Genomic DNA, 21,282 nt, shown 5'->3' on the forward strand with positions numbered 1-21,282 from the left:
TCGATGAAATTCGAACCCATTTAACTACCGCACCAACCTTAGCCTACCCGAATTTTGAAGTAGCTTTTGTCTTACACACGGATGCTAGTAATGTCGGAATCGGGGCAGTATCAACCCAGACGCAAGATGGCGCGGAGCGTGTTATCGCGTATGCCAGTCGAACCCTTTCAGACGCCGAAAGAAAATATTCAGTGACCGAACTGGAATGTCTCGCCGTGTTATGGGCCATACAGAAATATCGCGCTTACATTGAGGGCTACCATTTTACCGTCATTACCGATCATAGTAGTCTAAGGTGGCTCCATAATCTCGAAAACCCCACGGGAAGATTGGCCCGTTGGGCTCTCGAGCTACGTAGTTATGATTTCGAAATCATCCACCGTAAAGGTGCGCTAAACGTAGTTCCTGACGCACTATCCCGCATCCCCGAAGTAGCCGCCGTTATAATACCGTCGGATGACCCCTGGTACGATCGTCGTAGAGCCGAAGTAATATCGCAACCTAAGAAATTTCCGCGTTGGAAAATAGATGGGGATAAGTTATATTTTTATCGCGAAGATCCAATAATCGGTACCCTAGTTCAGGATCTAGATGCTTGGAAACTAGTCCTACCCGCAAATCTTCATTCTCGCGCCTTGCAAGAAGCACATAGTGACCCCCAAGCCGGTCACCTAGGTGTCGACAAGTCTTACCGTAGATTAGCTCTCGCATACTATTGGCCTAACATGTATCACGACGTGGTCCAACACCTTAAGCGTTGTGACTCCTGTCAGCGAAGCAAGGTTGACCAACGGGCCTCAGCAGGTTTAATGGGACGTAGGGTCATCGAACAACCGTGGACAGTAGTCGCCGCCGACATAATGGGTCCGTTCCCTCCCAGTCGCTCGGGCTACGCCTATCTCCTTGTCTTCCAGGACCTGTTCACGAAATGGGTCGAGATTTGTCCTTTGCGCAAGGCTACCGGTCGTAATATTAGTGACGCCTTTACCGATTTAATCGCATCACGCTGGGGCACCCCCCAAGTACTACTGACTGACAATGGCACCGAATTCGTAAACAGAACCATAAAAGAACTTGCCGATACCTACCACGTAACCCACGCGACGACGCCACCATATCACCCTCAAGCAAATCCCGTAGAACGAGTCAACCGCGTGTTAAAAACCATGATTATCGCTTTCCTCGAGCAAGAACACCGTGAGTGGGACCTACACCTCCCCGACTTTCGTTTCGCTTACAATACCGCATATCATACTTCCGCCCAAACTAGTCCAGCGTTCTCAAATCTCGGTCGGACACCAGTTCCAATAAACTTCCTTCGGCGAATAGCCAGCGGCGACGTACAAGTCGAAAGACAGAGTCCCGAGCTCTGGAAGGAGCGTATGGAACGCCTCCAACTGTTACGGGAATGGGTCGCCGAAAACCTGGCTAACGCGTTTGAACGACAAGCCAGTTATTACAATCGCCGTCATCGGACCCAGCCGTACTCCGTGGGAGAACTAGTATTGAAACGCCAACATACTCTTTCTTCGGCTGCTCAAAATTACAGCGCCAAACTGGCTAAGAAATTCCATGGACCATATCGCATTACCAGAACCATCTCCCCTGTAGTCGTTGAACTCAGCGACGTAGTTAGTAACAAGGTGATTGGGAAAACCTATATTGGTCATTTAAAGGCATATCGTAACAATTAGACTTGACTTTCGCAGATACCGCAAAATTTTTCGCAAAAATTTCTTTACCGCGATAACCCATACCGCAACCTACCCGAACATGAGCGACTCCAGCGGGACGGAGGGGGAGTTTGAGGGACCTCAGTTCCCAGAGGCGGAAACCGAGGAACCCAGGGGCTGGGCCAGGCTGGCTCGCCACCAGCCGCTGCTGCAGCAGCTGAGGCGTCAGCATCCGGCCTTTTGGCTGGATCTGACGACCGCCGCCCTCGAGGTCCAGGAGGACCGGGCGGAGGAGTAGCGGGCCCTGCGACAGGCCGCCATTATCCACCCCCACCCGGACGACAGCACCCGGGGTACCCAGGCCGGTAACGGCCTCGGGCGGAACGAGGTCGCGACTCAGGCGGAGCACCCGACCATCCGGTGCGAGACGCGGTCAGCAGGGACCCAGACCCGCGAGACCAGGGTCACCGTTACCGACCAGCCGCCGACAACGGGGGTGAAACGGGCCTCCACCCCACCCGCGCACCACAACTCCCGGGAGAGAACCGCACCCCGGGCGGTAAATACCAACCCCCGGCCAGCACCAACCGCCGTCTCACCGGTGATGCCGAGGTACCCGCGACCGGTGGTCGGCGGCAGATCCCCGTACGGCTCGTGCTGGATCTGCCAGCAATACGGCCACCGGGTATCGGCGTGCGAGGATAGGGTGCCCGAGGACCGAGCGTGTTATAAGTGCGGCATCTATGGGTATTTGCACCCGGAGTGCCCGGAGTGCCACCCGCCACCCGAAGTGCCCAGTAGGCAACGGGGCCCATCCCCACCGCCACCGGGGGAGCCGGACGTATATTGGACCCGGCGCGGCGGCGGCCCCGTCCACCGCGACTTCCGTCTATACTAAGGCCATTTTTTTGTTTCTTCCTTTACCGCAAACCTTTTTTTTTCTTCTCGCAAAAACCCATAGCTAAGGCTATGTTTTTTTTCTCTTCTTCTCTCGCAAACGTTTTTTTTCCGCTAATATTCGTTTCTTTTGTTCTACCGCAATTTTTTCTTATTACCGCAATTTTTCTTTATTACTGCAATTTTATTATTATCGCATATTTTTTTTTATTATTATTATTACCGCAATTTTTCTTTATTACCGCAATTTTTCTTCATTACCGCAATTTTATTATTACCGCATGTTTTTTTTTATTATTACCGCAAAATTTTTTTTTACCGCAAAAGTCTTCTTTTTCTTTTTTTTGCCGCTAGGCTTTTATAAATGAACAGTCTTATTACCGCTACACAATTATTTTCTCGTTGCTATAGTAACTGTGAACCGTCTAATCACCTGTACCCAATCACTCACGGTGCGCCCACGATCCACTCCTGAATTCTGTCATAGTCACCAACACGGGATCAATTAACCCCCACTCTCGCAAATCGGTGACAAAATAACGTCCAACAATTAAAACCCCACTCGACCTTAACATCATGACTTCTTCAAAATTAAAGAAAGTAAAAACTAAAGAAACCGGCTCTCGGTAAGATGAACGCCTAAATTCTACCGCGTCATCGTTGCGATGTCTAGTCACTTAACGCAGCAACAACTTGAGGTCAAAACTCCTTTTGTCGCAATTATCTTAAAAATAACGCTTACAAATTTTTTTTTGGTCGCTTTTTCCAGAATAACACCTTACATGAGGCCAATATTTCAATATCGCTCTATACCGCATAAATTGTCTAAACTCCTCTGCAACAACACCCTTCAACCAAGCAATCAAATCAATCACCTTTCTACCTTCTCGCAAAAATTTAGCTCATCCCTTCGCTTTCTTCACTCACAACCGATCGGGTCAATAGTAGAACTTGGAAAACTATGTTTCGCCAAGAGTCAGCAAGCCGTACTCCAAAGTCTCTCAACTGAGTCAAGTATCGCACGGATTTTCAATTTCAATCCTAACTATCGCAACTATCTCTAACATTTCCAACGGTCATCTAGTCACATGCAAAAGTAAGTAGTCAACATAATGGTTTCCGAATGGCAAAGGACCTCCTCGGTCCTCCGTAAGAAGGGGGGAGTTGTGACGTGGTATTTCGTGCCCCGTCACTTTGTTTAATTATCGCATTTCCCTAGGTGCAGATATCGCTAAAAATAACGAAAGCACGTCTGAGGCCAATACTCCAAAAATGAACGACTAATTATCTTTAAAATGAATTCTCTTTACTAAGCTAATTGTATGCTATTTTCTAATTCTGTAATGCTCTGCGAGAACCATCCGCGAGACCTCGCGTCAAGATATCAGGACACTGCCTGACAGGGGTCACGTACCAGCTCAACATCGACCACCACCGACTACAGACGAACGAATACCGCTGAAACCACTCCCGATGAATGCCTATCTAGTTGTCGAACAGGGTCGTGCGTGATGCACAAACAGCACCTCCAACTAGTTGAGACTTATCGGCCAGGAGCCGAACCACGAATGAATACTCCTACCGCTCGGATGGATCGTTAGGCGGCGTACAGGGGTGTGCGTCAAAAACACAACAAAGCCTCCCGTCGACTATACTTATTAGCCTGGAGCTGAACCGACCCTAACATCTACTAAGTCGTTGACTATCCAATAGAGGACGGTTTTCTCTTCACGAACCGTCCTATCGAAGGACTGCGGCGTGGAATAGGCTAATGATATGCTGACCACGTGGATCCGGTGGATCTAGTGTGGGGATCCGGGTTGAGGGCCATCACCACCAGATCGTTCCGGCATGAGGGCTTCAATGAGCGAGGGCCGGGATGCAGCGCCGACGAAATAGCTACAACGGGGAGTACCAGTAAAGCAAGGAGTGAGTTACAGTCGGTCGCAAGTCCAAAGGACCGGTGACGTAATATTGCCGCACACCTCAATATCGCAACACATGAGCAGTACGACCTCCCCTCTCACCAACGATACCGCAGAGCTGAAAGAAAACATCTCTGACCACCTTCCGACGTCCCGATACCTCGATACCTGTCGTCGGGGGAGAAGAAAAACAAGCGGCGAGGGATTATCGCCGCCTACCCGTGGACCAGACCTACGCGACCTGTTGGTCCAATTAGAATACCGCAAATTTGAGGAAGAATCACGTGACAGTAGCTCGACGAAAATCAGGATCATCGCTCACCTCGTCACTCTACGTTCAGTTCTTGTATCATACCGACGTGCTATCCTAGTCTTCAGTGCCTTATTGCTACTTATCGCTTTAATTACCGCTATCGTATCGCATTCTCTAGCACCTGTTAGATCTTCTTTTACGTAAGTGAGGTTCCTTTTTTATTTTGTGAAGCCACGAGATTACTTGCAATATATCGTACCTTTACCTTTATCTCTTTCTTTTTTTATCTTGCAGTTGGTCTGCTTGAGCCAATTGGGCTCGTATCTTTTCTCTTTATCTTGCAGTTGGTCTGCTTGAGCCACCTGGGCTCGTACCTTATTCTCCCTTATCTCTTATCTTGTCCCTTTCTCTGTCTTATTGCAAGTAACTTCGCGACTGGTTGACTATTCTTACGCATTGTAGTGACTATTGCTTTATTTTATTATCTTTCTCTTCTGGAATATTTGAATGTCTAATATCGCAGTCTAGCAGCGCGTTCCGTTGAAGGATCAATTTTTATCTTAGCTACTGAGCATTGCTATTTTGTTATATTTCCTCCGATTAGTTTATATCTGTCTCTTTACCTATTGCCGTTGATTATCGTATCTTAGTGAGTGTACCGCGGGAGCGATCTTACATCGCTGCGCGGTCCCGCTCGTCGTTCATTTGACATTGGAGTATTGTGCCGTATCGCATAACATCTTTTTCAATATTTTCTTCGCTAAAATCGCTGATCGTAGTTATCCGTAGTCTATTTGGTTTGCCGTACGTTGCATATTAATTATCTTGAATATTGTTTGCCTTATCTTGAATTATCTTTCGTCGTACCGAATATTATCCCTTTTTCTCTCGCACTTACCGCAAACTAGAGACTACGTATTATCTGTGAGTACCTATATTTTATGCTAATTTTCTACTTGACCCGTCGCTTGAATTTACCTTGTAATTCATAATTCCCTGTCTGCCTATTTCTGATCATTCTGGTAATGTGATAACTATTACAATTGTTGTATTTCGCATATTAAACGCTAAGTCTTTTCTGCCCCTCGTCGAGCGCCAATTTGTAACGCTAAATTTTGTTACTTTCGGATGAGGACTTACCGTTGACACTTTGGCGCGATTCTCTACTCATCCGCAATATTAAACTACAACAAAATAATTACGTTGGGCACTAGACGCGTTAGCGTCGATTCTCAAAGAATAACATAAATCAATAAAATTAACACAAGACCGTACAAAAGGGATAAATAGAGAACCCGTTGTATGGCTGGCTAGGCACAGGTACGATCGCGTACATCCCGGTAGAGTGGCGGAGTTCAAGGCAGCTAGCAGTAATTCCAGAATTGAAGAAAATGACAAAAATAAAGAATAAACTCCAGTTAAAAGGAAAATGAATAAGTCAATCGATCATGTATTGTCGAAAAGGTTACATAGGTGAGACAGGCAAATAAGATGGTATCGATAGCGGTAGTAAATAAAATAAATAATCGTTGTTCACAAAAATATCGGTAGAATAGCAGTAAACGGTAGCTTTAACACGAGAGACGGTAGTTAACAGAGAAAAATAGACGTAGGCCGAGAGATGCGATATAATGCAAGAGTTGACTCAAAACTACACGTCACTGGGCGACGTGATCTTACCCAGGTTGCAAACGACGCCACGAAAATTATTATTCTGTTAATTAGAACGAAAGAGCTTTACTGCGATCGGTAGAAAACAACGTAACGGTAGTTCGGTAGATGATACGTCAAATTTACCATAAATTATAACCAAGATGAGAGATTGACATTTAGTAACAATTTACCAAGTCGGCAAACGATCGACTAGGTAGCCTTCGGTAGAATTATTCATACGGTAGATTCGATAATTTACAATCATTACATAATTGAGGAATTAAATAGTGAATTCCTAAATATAACTTTTGAGAGAATACCAAAATACAAAGTTATGAGAGTGAGAGAATTCCGGAGAATTTACAAAATAGAGAAATACACTAAAGGACACCGCAATACAAAAGAATAAGTTACAGAACTTAATTAAACAAAATACGGAGAAATAAATAACAGGCAAAAATAATATAAAATGGCCAATAGTAACAAAGAAAAATGCGGTAATATCTAAGGGAGATTCTACGCTCGCTTGTACTCCATGGAACTCGATATACGATACAATAGGCACAAAAATGAATAAAAATATAATAAGCGATAACAGAAATAAAATATAAAGCACACTACTATTACAAAGAGAGTATGGAATAAAATATGAAGCCAATAGGGCTCAAAATACGATAGAAACTACAGAAGCAAGATAATAGAGATTCACAAATAATCAGAAAAGTCATAAATACAAGAAATAATTATTTGGCAGTTACGAGGTCGCTCAGATACGAAAATAATAAGTTACCGAAATCATGCAGCCCCACGGAAGTCGTGGACCATGATTCACACAAAACGGCATCACACGATGCAACCAAGAAACAATAAATATAATATTAATGACCGAAATCATGCAGCCACACGGAGGCTTACTGCAACTTTAACCGTGGACCATGATTCACGCAAAGTCGATAAATACTATAAGAAAGAATAGAAATTATGAGCAACTTCGTAACGGTACAATTCAAAGGCAGAAGCCTTACCTTAACGGTTGACCTCAGGCACACAAACTGATTCTAATTTAAACTATACTTCACAAAAGCAAAACTGATAAGGAAAGGAAAAAGGATGCAAAGAGTTTAGAAGGATAAACGATAGCGGTAGAATAAACAATAGGTCGGTAGCAAAAGAAGGAAAAGGTGTCGGCAGCTTAAATCGGTAGTAATGGTCGGGAGAATATTCGAAAACGAAGCTGTTCCTCAACAGGTCGAGCGTAGAATAGCAGGTCGTAGTTCAGCTCGCCGATCCCGCGGTTGTCGTGAGGTGATTCTTCTTCTTTGATTGGTCGGTTGACCCCCACCGCAAATAGGCCATCCCCCTGTGGCGAATATCGGTTACTGCGTGGTCATACGTTTTCCAAAAATTACCGCTAGATGTGGTGTGATGTGCTGCTCGCGATTTCGTCGTTGACACCAACTCGTTCGATTTTGTAGTCGCTTCAATTTACGGTCCAGGCTGCCTATCATCGGGGACTTCTTTGACAGAGGCAAACAGAGGGTGCCTCTCGGTCAAAGTTACCGGGTGGAGAGTGACGCCTCATTGTTCACCTCCACCGGCTTTTGTACAGGCAGTAGCTAGCTGCCTGTACCTGAGGTCGTGCAGTCAGACGGTTGGCCAAACCGTGGACCACGACCCACACAATTAGTCCCTGCCGATGGGAAGGCAGCGTCGATCCTCAGAATGATGGCTTTATCACCCTGGACGTAGTGGTTTGGGGTCGGTCCGGCACCAGGCCGGTAAGTCGGAGGATGGCAGGCTACGGTCTGCCCTTCACGCCATCCTTACGGCATCCGATAGAGTTGGCGGCTGGTTCCTCTTCGAGGAACGATGCCCTCGGCCACCGGGAGGATTTTTATCTCCCTGTTCACCGGCAGTCGAGGCGATACGGAAGGTTCGGGTGGATGCTACCCCAGGTGTATGTAAAGGTGCACCAAGGTAGCCAGTGTAGTCCGATTAGACCGTCAGTAGGCGAAGTCGTCGAGAGCTGGAAACGGTAGATATCGGTCCCTCGGTGGTCGGGATCGTTGTCGTCTAAGTACCTTGTTAGCTTGCGCCGAAGCGCGAAATAAAGAATTTACAAAAAAGAATTAGTTAAAAGTAGTTATTGCCTATTTTGTATCGAGTTCGGTTGGAGTACCCTGCTGAGGACGCGTAAACTAAAAATAATAGCGGTTGTGTGCCCTTGTGACGGGCGATTCTGAAACGCCACGTTACAACTCTTTGCATCCTTTTGTGTGCTTTATATTTTATTTCTGTTATCGCTTATTATATTTTTATTTATTTTTGTGCCTATTGTATCGTATATCGAGTTCCATGGAGTACAAGCGAGCGTAGAATCACCCTTAGATATTACCGCATTTTTCTTTGTTACTATTGGCCATTTTATATTATTTTTGCCTGTTATTTATTTCTCCGTATTTTGTTTCATTAAGTTCTGTAACTTATTCTTTTGTATTGCGGTGTCCTTTAGTGTATTTCTCTATTTTGTAAATTCTCCGGAATTCTCTCACTCTCATAACTTTGTATTTTGGTATTCTCTCAAAAGTTATATTTAGGAATTCACTATTTAATTCCTCAATTATGTAATGATTGTAAATTATCGAATCTACCGTATGAATAATTCTACCGAAGGCTACCTAGTCGATCGTTTGCCGACTTGGTAAATTGTTACTCAATGTCAATCTCTCATCTTGGTTATAATTTATGGTAAATTTGACGTATCATCTACCGAACTACCGTTACGTTGTTTTCTACCGATCGCAGTAAAGCTCTCTCGTTCTAATTAACAGAATAATAATTTTCGTAGCGTCGTTTGCAACCTGGGTAAGATCACGTCGCCCAGTGACGTGTAGTTTTAAGTCAACTCTTGCATTATATCGCATCTCTCGGCCTACGTCTATTTTTCTCTGTTAACTACCGTCTCTCGTGTTAAAGCTACCGTTTACTGCTATTCTACCGATATTTTTGTGAACAACGATTATTTATTTTATTCACTACCGCTATCGATACCATCTTATTTGCCTTTCTCACTTATGTAACCTTCTCGACAATATATGATCGATTGACTTATTTATTTCCCTCTTAACTGGAGTTAATTCTTTATTTGGTTATTTTCTTTAATTCTGGAATTACTGCTAGCTGCCTTGAACTCCGCCACTCTACCGGGATGTACGCGATCGTACCTGTGCCTAGCCAGCCATACAACGGGTTCTCTATTTATCCCTTTTGTACGGTCTTGTGTTAATTTTATTGATTTATGTTATTCTTTGAGAATCGACGCTAACGCGTCTGGCGCCCAACGTAATTATTTTGTTGTAGTTTAATATTGCGGACAAGTAGAGAATCGCGCCAAAGTGTCAAAAGGGCAGAAAAGACTTAGCGTTACAAATTGGCGCCCAACGTGGGGCCACAAAAGGCCAGCTACAGAAAAATTTCAGTTAATAATTCAATTAAGAACTTGGGAGAGAATAAGAGAGAGAGAGAGTGAAAGAGAGAAATTATTATTAACAAAAGAAACCTTTTCCCGCTTTTATTCAGTCATTTACTAACATAAAGATTCAAGGAGATCTTGAAAAACAGTTGATATTGAGTGACCAATCGACCCAAAATATTTAAATATTTAGCGGACGGAACATCCCGGATTAAAGATATTATTCCGACGACGGTATAATCCCTCGCGAGTCTTACTTCTAGTCGACGCATTGTTCGCGGAGAGCAGCGCGCGGCCGAAAACAATTTTTTCTATCGCCCGCTATAGTTGTTGACGACTCACGAGCGAGACCGTGTTTATTGCTCGTGACCGCGTATTGACACTCAGGATCATCCGTGTTCGTTGCAAGCAGTATTTTAAATCGTAAATAATAATACATGCCTTCGTTGCCATCTGTAAAAGACTCGTGGATATATTTATTAACTGCAGCGGAATTACGTCACGAGCTAAGACAGCGTGCATTATTAGCAGAAGGAACTTCACCGACTTTACGAGATCGTTTAATCCGATTTTACTACTACCGGTCCACCTACTGAACAAACTGACTTTTGCAGTCCAGTCTACCCGCTTCACGGGAAACCACTGTTATTTCTGATTCTCAAAATATGCGATTTACGTGTAACGGCTTTATTTGACTGCGGTTCATCACGAACCTTTGTAAATTTAAAAACTTCAGTATTGATCGAATCGAGAGGTTTCCGAATTCAAAAATCTCATAGCGGAACCGTCGTAACGGCTGCCGGCCGAAAGGCTGACGTCACGGGTGAAATAATCGTGCCGATAGAATTGGAAGGGACTACCCGCGATATTCATGTTCGCGTTATACCCTCCCTTAGCTTTAATTGTATAATAGGTCTAGATTTCATTCACACATTTGATATAATAGTAGATTTCACAGAACCTAACTGGTCATTCAAGTATAATTCTCCCGTAACTTATGAATTTCAAACGCACTCCCGATTCACTCCCGATACACAATGTAACGGAATTGTAGCTCTGACCGACGAGCAAACCGTCAAATTACGGAATTTACTAAAAACAGAGATAGCTCCCGCGTCCGATAAAATAGGTGCGACTAATTTGGCCACCCACCACATAGACGTAGGTGACCATCCCGCGATTAGACAACGAGCGTATCGAGTATCGCCGAAGATACAGGAAGCTATCGATGAGGAGGTTGATAAAATGCTCGCTAACGGAATTATCGAACCCTCGCATAGCGAATGGGCAAGTCCGATTGTAATGGTTAAAAAACCAAATGGCTCCTACCGTTTTTGCATTGACTTCCGGCAAGTGAATCAGGCATCCAAAAAGGACGCGTATCCGCTACCGCGAATGGACAGCATTCTGGACAAACTCCGATCCGCCCGGTATATTTCGACTATCGACCTAAGTCAGGCATATTTTCAAATCCCTTTAACTCAAGCGAGTCGCGAGGTAACTGCTTTCATTGTTCCCGGTAAAGGACTTTTTCACTTTACGCGAATGCCGTACGGATTAACCGGAGCACCGGCTACGTTCCAACGGTTGTTAGATCGCTTAATCGGACCAGACATGGACCCATACGCTTTCGCCTATCTGGACGACATTATCATCGCCACAAAAACATTTGACGAACATCTCGAGTGGTTACGATGCGTTTTACGAACTATCCGACACGCGAACCTCACGGTCAACCCTGATAAATGTGAATTTTGTTGCTCTGAAGTTAAATATCTCGGCTTTCTAGTTAACGAATATGGGTTACAAATAGATCCAGACAAGATAGCTCCCGTTGTAAATTACCCGGTTCCACATACGGTGAAACAACTTCGTCGATTCTTAGGAATTGCTTCTTGGTACCGAAGGTTTATTCCAAATCTTGCCTCGATAACCGAACCACTGACGCGGCTCTTGCAAAAAACCCAACTATGGACTTGGGCTGAACCGCAATCTCTCGCTTTCGAAGAAATTAAAAATCGACTAACTACCGCTCCGACACTATCGTGCCCCGATTTTAATAATCCTTTCGTCGTACAAACTGATGCTAGCAATTGCGGACTAGGCGCCGTTCTAACTCAAACCGACCAAGACGGAGAACACGTGATCGCATACGCGAGCAGAACCCTATCGGATGCCGAAAGGAAGTACTCCGCTACCGAACTAGAATGCCTCGCCGTTATCTGGGCAATCGGAAAATTCCGCCCGTATATCGAAGGGTACCATTTCACGGTCGTGACCGACCATAGCAGCCTCCAATGGCTTCACAAGCGAAAGAATCCTACCGGTCGATTAGCTAGATGGTCACTAGAATTACTTGGCTATTATTTCACTACCGTATACCGCAAAGGCGCCTTGAATCACGTGCCGGACGCACTCTCCCGAATCCCGGAACCTGATGTCGCTTTAAATTCATTTTCTACCGCCGATGAAGCTACCGCCACTATCGTACCAGATCAATTAACCTGGTACGACCGCCGGAAACGCGACGTCGAAAACACTCCCGGAAAGTTCCCGGATTGGAAAATAGAGACTGGTCATCTATACGTTCGACGCACAGATCCTTTAATCGGTACGTTAGTACAAGACTTAAACGCTTGGGAATTAGTCATACCCGAAGAGCAACGCGAAACCGTTTTACAAGAAGCTCACGATGACCCTCAGTCCGGTCATCTGGGAATAGAAAAAACCTATCGCCGTTTAGCTACCCGTTATTATTGGCCAGGGATGTACCATACCGCTACGGAATACGTGAGGAAATGCGATACCTGTCAAAAATGTAAAGTGACCCAAACTGCCCCCGCGGGTTTAATGGGAAGGCGATTCGTAGAACAACCTTGGATCGTCGTAGCCGCCGACATAATGGGGCCATTTCCCCCGAGTAAATCTGGCTTTGCGTACGTACTGGTAATGCAAGATCTCTTCACCAAATGGATTGAATGCGCTCCCCTTAGAAAAGCTACCGGACAAAAGATTAGTGAAACGTTCAAAGATTTAGTACTATCGAGGTGGGGAACTCCCCAGGTATTGCTCACGGATAATGGAACGGAATTTAATAACCGTACAATCAAGGAACTTGCGGAAGCCCATGGCATAAAACATACCACGACACCACCGTATCATCCACAAGCCAACCCGGTCGAAAGGGTTAACCGCGTTCTAAAGACCATGATAGTTACCTTTTTGAACGACGATCACCGAGAATGGGACCGACACCTCTCAGACTTCCGATTCGCGTACAACACCGCGCACCATACCTCACTCAATACAAGTCCCGCTTTCCTAAATCTAGGCCGCGTACCCGAACCGATTAATTCCTACCGACGATCAGCTACCGACAAAATCGAGATAGAACCCACACCTCCAAAATTATGGGCAGAGCGAATGACACATATCCAACTACTTAGGGACTGGGTCACGGAAAACCTTGACGACGCCCTCGCTAAACAAGCGCGATACTATGATCTCCGACGGCGAGATCCAGCTTTCGCTATGAACGACCTTGTGTTAAAACGACAGCACACGCTGTCGTCTGCTACTCAACACGTTGCTGCCAAACTGGCGCCAAAATTTAGTGGACCTTACCGAATCTCCCGTTTTCTCTCTCCGGTGGTGGTTGAACTACAACAAGTAGATGGGAATAATGTAGTGGGAAAAGTGCATGTAAAAGACCTAAAGACCTATAAAACTGAGCCTTCGTAACTCAACAGCCAAGCCAAGCCCAAAATCATGGGAGACGAGGCCCCTCCACCTGCCTACGTCCTGCGCGGCTGGCGTCGGCTGGAACCCTTTGCGGAATTTATACGGTTTATGCCGGTATGGTGCCCGGACCTCGCCCGTGAGATCCGGCTGGCGTACATCGAGGCCGAGGAGGATGACCGGATACTCCGATCGGCCCAAGCAGCCCGTGGAACAATACGGGAAATGCCTGAAGGCGTGGACCAGGCCGTCCAGACTGACCTACCAAGCGAGACGGTTGCTTGCCCGCCTTGCTGCTGCCGCTGTCGTCATCCGAACCCCGCTACCGATCCATCCGTCACCATCCCACTGATTTCCCCCCTATCCACCTTTTCTACCGTTTCTACTTCCTCTGCCGAACCCCAGCCTTCTACCGCTTTCACCGCCTCTCCCGACTCCACCCGTTCTTCTGACTCTCCCGACACTACCGTTCCCCTTCACTCCTCCTCCTCCTCCCTAACTTCCTCTTCCGAACCCAGCGGCATGCAGGAAGAGGAATTGACCCGGCCACCACCAGCCAGCCTGAAACCAAAACGAACCGTCAGGTTCGCTGAGTCCGGGGCCGGTAAAGCGGACACGACCAGGCCACGCGCATCACGAGCTGAGTCGCCGGACTTCGGCTTTACACCGAAGGTCCGCATCAACGAACCTCCGACCGCAGCCGCTCCACCGCCCGCACCATCCACGTCGGCCCCAGCGCCAGCCCCGGCGGTACGCGACCCCCGGGCGTGCTGCAACTGCGACGAGGTGGGGCACCTTGCACGCCAGTGCACGAAGCCACGGAGGAAGTTTTGTTACGGCTGCAAGCAGCCCGGTTTTACTAAAGCCGAATGTCCGCGGTGCCGCGCCGGTTGGGCGCTCGATTTTCTGGAGCGGTATCAAGTCCGGCCCCGCAAGGCGGACAGCTCTCACCTTACAGGCCCATACCAACGCCGGGAGCCTAAGGATCCGCCACCCTAAGTGCCCTTCGGTTAAATTTCTTTTCTAAATTCTATTTCGGCCTATCTAATTCAAAATTCTATTTCGACCTTCGAGTTTTCAATAAATTCATTTAAACCCATTTTTTTTTCTCTCTACCGATTTTTCTAAGCTACCGTTTCTCTTTCTACCGATTCTACCGATTCTACCGTATCTACCGTTTTCAGCTACCGTCAACCTACCGTAAAGATCTAACTTCATTTCCGCAACGCTAAGCTATCGGAAAACTTAATTCTACCTTCACCGTTCAAGTCATTGTCTAAATTCCACCTTATTTCTACCGTTTGATTTATCCTCAAATGCGTAACTTCATTTCTACCGTTTTAAGCTACCGTCAAAACTTTACTTCAGTTCTACCGTTCCGAGCTGTCGTGAAAATTTAACGTCCTTCCTACCGATTTAAGCTACCGTGAGAAAACTCCGATTCTGACTTATTCCGTCGACGTTACCTGTTTCGTAATCACTCTAAACAACCCTCTATATCAACTGATTTCTCGCAAAAACCGTCACTGACTGAGGTAAAGGCAAAAACTTCTAAACCAACAGCAAAAACCAACAATCACCGCTCGGTTGTACAAGCCAAAATTACCTAACTCGCCTTTTGTGTGATCTTTTACCATACTTTGCTGATTTTATTAACTGACGCACACTATCATACGTTAAAAACTACCGAAGCATACGCGTTTTCCGTTTCTATCGTCTCTTACGTAATTTCCGTTAATTCTTTTTGCTGTATTGTCAATGGACAACGAAACCACTTATTCGTCAGTTTACGGGTCAGCCTCCATAATTTCTGATCAGAGCCTTCGTGACTTTACCTAGGTAGAAGACCTGCCCGGTCTCCCCCTGGGGGGAGGGAGTTGTAACGTGGCGTTTCAGAATCGCCCGTCACAAGGGCACACAACCGCTATTATTTTTAGTTTACGCGTCCCCAGCAGGGTACTCCAACCGAACTCGATACAAAATAGGCAATAACTACTTTTAACTAATTCTTTTTTGTAAATTCTTTATTTCGCGCTTCGGCGCACGCTAACAAGGCACATGGACGACAACGATCCCGATCAACGAGGGACCACTAGCTACCGTTTGCAGCTCTCGACGACTTCGCCTACTGACGGTCTCATCAGTCTACACTGGCTACCTTAGTGCACCTTGATATACACCTGGGGTAGCATCCACCCGAACCTTCCGTATCGCCTCGACTACCGGTGAACAGGGAGATAAAAATCCTCCCGGTGGCCGAGGGCATCGTTCCTCGAAGAGGAACCAGCCGCCAACTCTATCGGATGCCGTAAGGATGGCGTGAAGGGCAGACCGTAGCCTGCCATCCTCCGACTTACCGGCCTGGTGCCGGACCGACCCCAAACCACTACGTCCAGGGTGATAAAGCCATCATTCTGAGGATCGACGCTGCCTTCCTATCGGCAGGGACTAATTGCGTGGGTCGTGGTCCACGGTTTGGCCAACCGTCTGACTGCACGACCTCAAGTACAGGCAGCTAGCTACTGCCTGTACAAAAGCCGGTGGAGGTGAACAATGAGGCGTCACTCTCCACCCGGTAACTTTGACCGAGAGGCACCCTCTGTATGCCTCTGTCGAAGAAGTCCCCGATGATAGGCAGCCTGGACCGTAAATTGAAGCGACTACAAATCGTACGAGTTGGTGTCAACGACGAAATCGCGAGCAGCACATTACACCACATCTAGCGGTAATTTTTGGAAAACGTATAACCACGCAGTAACCGATATTCGCCACAGGGGGATGGCCTATTTGCGGTGGGGGTCAACCGACCAATCAAAGAAGAAGAATCACCTCACGACAACCGCGAGATCGGCGAGCTGAACTACGACCTGCTATTCTACGCTCGACCTGTTGAGGAACAGCTTCGTTTTCGATTATTCTCCCGACCATTACTACCGATTTAAGCTGCCGACACCTTTTCCTTCTTTTGCTACCGACCTATTGTTTATTCTACCGCTATCGTTTATCCTTCTAAACTCTTTGCATCCTTTTTCCTTTCCTTATCAGTTTTGCTTTTGTGAAGTATAGTTTAAATTAGAATCAGTTTGTGTGCCTGAGGTCAACCGTTAAGGTAAGGCTTCTGCCTTTGAATTGTACCGTTACGAAGTTGCTCATAATTTCTATTCTTTCTCATAGTATTTATCGACTTTGCGTGAATCACGGTCCACGGTTAAAGTTGCAGTAAGCCGCCGTGTGGCTGCATGATTTCGGTCATTAATATTATATTTATTGTTTCTTGGTTGCATCGTGTAATGCCGTTTTGTGTGAATCATGGTCCACGACTTCCGTGGGGCTGCATGATTTCAGTAACTTATTATTTTCGTATCTGAGCGACCTCGTAACTGCAAAATAATTATTTCTTGTATTTATGACTTTTCTGATTATTTGTGAATCTCTATTATCTTGCTTCTGTAGTTTCTATCGTATTTTGAGCCCTATTGGCTTCATATTTTATTCCATACTCTCTTTGTAATAGTAGTGTGCTTTATATTTTATTTCTGTTATCGCTTATTATATTTTTATTTATTTTTGTGCCTATTGTATCGTATATCGAGTTCTATGGAGTACAAGCGAGCGTAGAATCTCCCTTAGATATTACCGCATTTTTCTTTGTTACTATTGGCCATTTTATATTATTTTTGCCTGTTATTTATTTCTCCGTATTTTGTTTCATTAAGTTCTGTAACTTATTCTTTTGTATTGCGGTGTCCTTTAGTGTATTTCTCTATTTTGTAAATTCTCCGGAATTCTCTCACTCTCATAACTTTGTATTTTGGTATTCTCTCAAAAGTTATATTTAGGAATTCACTATTCAATTCCTCAATTATGTAATGATTGTAAATTATCGAATCTACCGTATGAATAATTCTACCGAAGGCTACCTAGTCGATCGTTTGCCGACTTGGTAAATTGTTACTAAATGTCAATCTCTCATCTTGGTTATAATTTATGGTAAATTTGACGTATCATCTACCGAACTACCGTTACGTTGTTTTCTACCGATCGCAGTAAAGCTCTCTCGTTCTAATTAACAGAATAATAATTTTCGTGGCGTCGTTTGCAACCTGGGTAAGATCACGTCGCCCAGTGACGTGTAGTTTTAAGTCAACTCTTGCATTATATCGCATCTCTCGGCCTACGTCTATTTTTCTCTGTTAACTACCGTCTCTCGTGTTAAAGCTACCGTTTACTGCTATTCTACCGATATTTTTGTGAACAACGATTATTTATTTTATTTACTACCGCTATCGATACCATCTGATTTGCCTGTCTCACCTATGTAACCTTTTCGACAATACATGATCGATTGACTTATTCATTTTCCTTTTAACTGGAGTTTATTCTTTATTTTTGTCATTTTCTTCAATTCTGGAATTACTGCTAGCTGCCTTGAACTCCGCCACTCTACCGGGATGTACGCGATCGTACCTGTGCCTAGCCAGCCATACAACGGGTTCTCTATTTATCCCTTTTGTACGGTCTTGTGTTAATTTTATTGATTTATGTTATTCTTTGAGAATCGACGCTAACGCGTCTGGCGCCCAACGTAATTATTTTGTTGTAGTTTAATATTGCGGATAAGTAGAGAATCGCGCCAAAGTGTCAACGGTAAGTCCTCATCCGAAAGTAACAAAATTTAGCGTTACAAATTGGCGCTCGACGAGGGGCAGAAAAGACTTAGCGTTACAGTGTTTATAATCGCTTCTCATATTTTATGGTTTATTTGCTTAATACTTATTATAGAACCGTATTAGTTATTACCTCGAATCATAGTATCGCGAGCTTGCGCATATTTCCCGCTTATTCGGAAAACGTTCTGTTATTTGTTAAATCTCTCGCTCAGCTTTTCTCTGGCTGCAAATATTGTTAATTATCGCATTTATCGTAATTGTATCTCAATCAGTTCAGCTACTCGCTTGTCATTAAACCTATCGCTTCTTACTTAATATATTTGATATTATTCCTGCTTCACCTGTTTCGTATTTTATCTATTGGATTCGACTCCGCCCCTCTACCATTATCTTGTCTATCTGAGCGAACTATGCAAAACCGTCGTAGAACCTGACCTTACCTTTATCTATTACCTTCACCTTTACCTTTATCTTTTTGTCTAATTATCTATCTTTGACGCATGTGCGTCTGGCGCCCAACAATCGTATCTTTCTCTCTTATTACCTCTCTCTCTATCTAATTATTCAGGTTAGTGACTGCGCCGTAGCGTAACCAATCATCTCGTTTCTATCGTTTTACCCTCAACTCAACCTCATTAAAACATGGTTACAATGTATATTAGGGTTTCAAGAAAAGAAAAAATTTCTTTCACAAAAATCGGTTGAAAAGTTTCATTTATGTATAAAAATACGCCTGTTAACATTTGTGCTGTACATTTATAATATTTTATTTTCCATAAGAATAACATGGGAAAAATGGTTTTTCATCTATCTTATTTGTATAACTGGCTAACGGTGAGTCGTAGAGGAAATTCACAAGTATGTTTTTGTAGGTAATTGGATGCTCTACGACAGAGGTCACCCATTATTTTATGCTAAATCTATTCTTTCAGAAAGTTTCGAACGAGTGAATTTATTAGCAAATGATAAGTTAGTAAGAGACCTTCCTTATAGAGCGTTCAACTCCCTGAAGAGATTTGTTTGTGAATTTCCTGTGCGGCGCATCGTTAGCTGGCAATAAAAACAGAAGGAGCAAGGACCATTTTTCACGAATTATTCCTATGGAAAATAAAAAGTGCGATGAGCAACCTCTTAATGTCAATATTACGAGCTCAAATTGTAACAGGCATTTTTTCACACCTAAATGAAACTTTTTAACCTACATAGGAGAAAAAAAAATGCTCTGAAATACTAACACATATTTAATATAATAAGAAATAAATCCACTTAAACTTCGCAAATCCAGTAATCCGCAGAAGTACTAGGCCGTGGCATACAGCTTATAGAGATTTGCAAACACTATAGAAAAGAGAAAAATATAATATGTAGGCAAGATGAGCTTACTTATAAACGTTGTTGTGGTATTTGTTGTAACTAGCGTACGCCAGTAAGACTCCAAAGCCCGGACCAAGTGAGAAGAATACTTGAGTCGCTGCGTCCACCCAGACCTGTTGGAACATAAATGGGTACGTAATGAGGTGTCTTTTGAAATTGTATAGAATAGTGACAATTTTCGAAACATGAAATCTGTCAGACATTTCGCTTTAAAATGCTAAAGAAAAGACGTTTCTTGATATTGATAAACTATTACAGTAAAACTAATTTATTTTTAGAAGGTAAATTTTCAATTGAATAAAATAATTTCCTTTCATCCGAGCCCCCTTGTACAACCGCCATTTCGTGCGTTTGAAGTTGGTGAAAAGTGCATGAATAGTCGCAAGTGGGCGAAAATACAACTTTATGCTACAGCAGGCGCAAGGTTCCATGGCCAACCACTCGCGAGGTAAGCATCAAAAAACAATTTCATGCGACCGCTTCGTAACATGTGCAGGTTTCCGGAGAGCAATTGCCCGTGAATCCGTATCATGGTGAGTTATTTTTTTCCTAAATCGATGGAAAATTCAATTGATCACGATAAAAAACGGAACTTTTTTAGTTTGAGAAAGAAGTAAGGTTGGGTTCGCTAACACGAAACTTCCTTTTTAGCTATGCTGAATCGTTTCACGAACTCGAGCTTTCACCAGAGCCACGTTCTCGTAAACTTGAGTAACAAGTTACCGAAGTTACTTCCTAACGCTGGTTCATGGACTCAGGTTATTACCAGAGACGCCTTTCTCCACAAAACAGAGAAATCGGAATTCCGTGTCTGTCATGTCTGAATCACGTATTGCAAGTATTAACTGACCCACAGACGAGGTTTAAAGCCATGATTGTATACCAGACTCGGGATTCCCAAATAACGATCCCGGATACGGAATGAACACTGCCATCCAATGTTATTTGCTTAATCGAAGCTGTCAATTGTCTCGATGCTATCCGAATTTGAGATGAATAAATTTAATCATCGAATAACGAAACGAGTATATTAATAATAGTAATAATAATAACAATAATTATATATAACCAAATAAGATATGTAAGAAGCTGGTTTCGGTTTGTGCAGGGCAAGGGCGGAGATAGATGGGTAACCAAAGTCACAAATCAAATGTCAAAACAAAATGTTTACGTTTCGGCCCTGTAAAAGGGGTCCTCTTCAGAACTGCAATTTAGTTACAAACCATCATTCATTACGTACCAAGTTATCTGAATAACGTCAAAGAGAGGAATAAGCTCTTTTTCTTCTGATTTTTCTCAAGGGATTTATTTTCTTTTTTATTTTACCAATCAAAAAAATTGCAAACAGAAAATGATTCCGATAATTTTTTTGAAATCTGGTGTGACATGTGCAAATGTTTCAATAACTATCCCTAGTAAAACGACTCCCTATTTTAATTTTTCCAACTTTTTGTTCGGAATAAGTTTGAAAACAGTGAGAAGAAAAAATTCCCCAATCCGACTCTGAGCTTAAAAATTTTGATATCTGATATACGATTTTTCAGTTTTTTTTCAGATTTTTGAATTGTGTCGGTCAATAAAATCGTTTTAAAAAATCGTAGAAAGTACAAATCGTGTCAAAAAAATC

The 21,282-nt window shown here is 44.0% G+C and overlaps 1 protein-coding gene across 1 annotated transcript in view; it reads right to left on the minus strand.

The window, feature by feature from the left end:
• The window catches only part of LOC124301145 (sodium-dependent dopamine transporter), a 571,198-nt gene that overhangs the window by 54,504 nt on the left and 495,412 nt on the right, over nt 1-21,282 (minus strand). Inside the window, exon 8 of the mRNA XM_046755874.1 lies at nt 19,665-19,768. Coding sequence (XP_046611830.1) covers nt 19,665-19,768 — 104 coding nt within the window. The remainder of the gene's footprint in view (nt 1-19,664; nt 19,769-21,282) is intronic.

Source organism: Neodiprion virginianus, chromosome 3 (genome assembly GCF_021901495.1).
Source record: "Neodiprion virginianus isolate iyNeoVirg1 chromosome 3, iyNeoVirg1.1, whole genome shotgun sequence".
Lineage (NCBI taxonomy): Eukaryota > Metazoa > Arthropoda > Insecta > Hymenoptera > Diprionidae > Neodiprion > Neodiprion virginianus.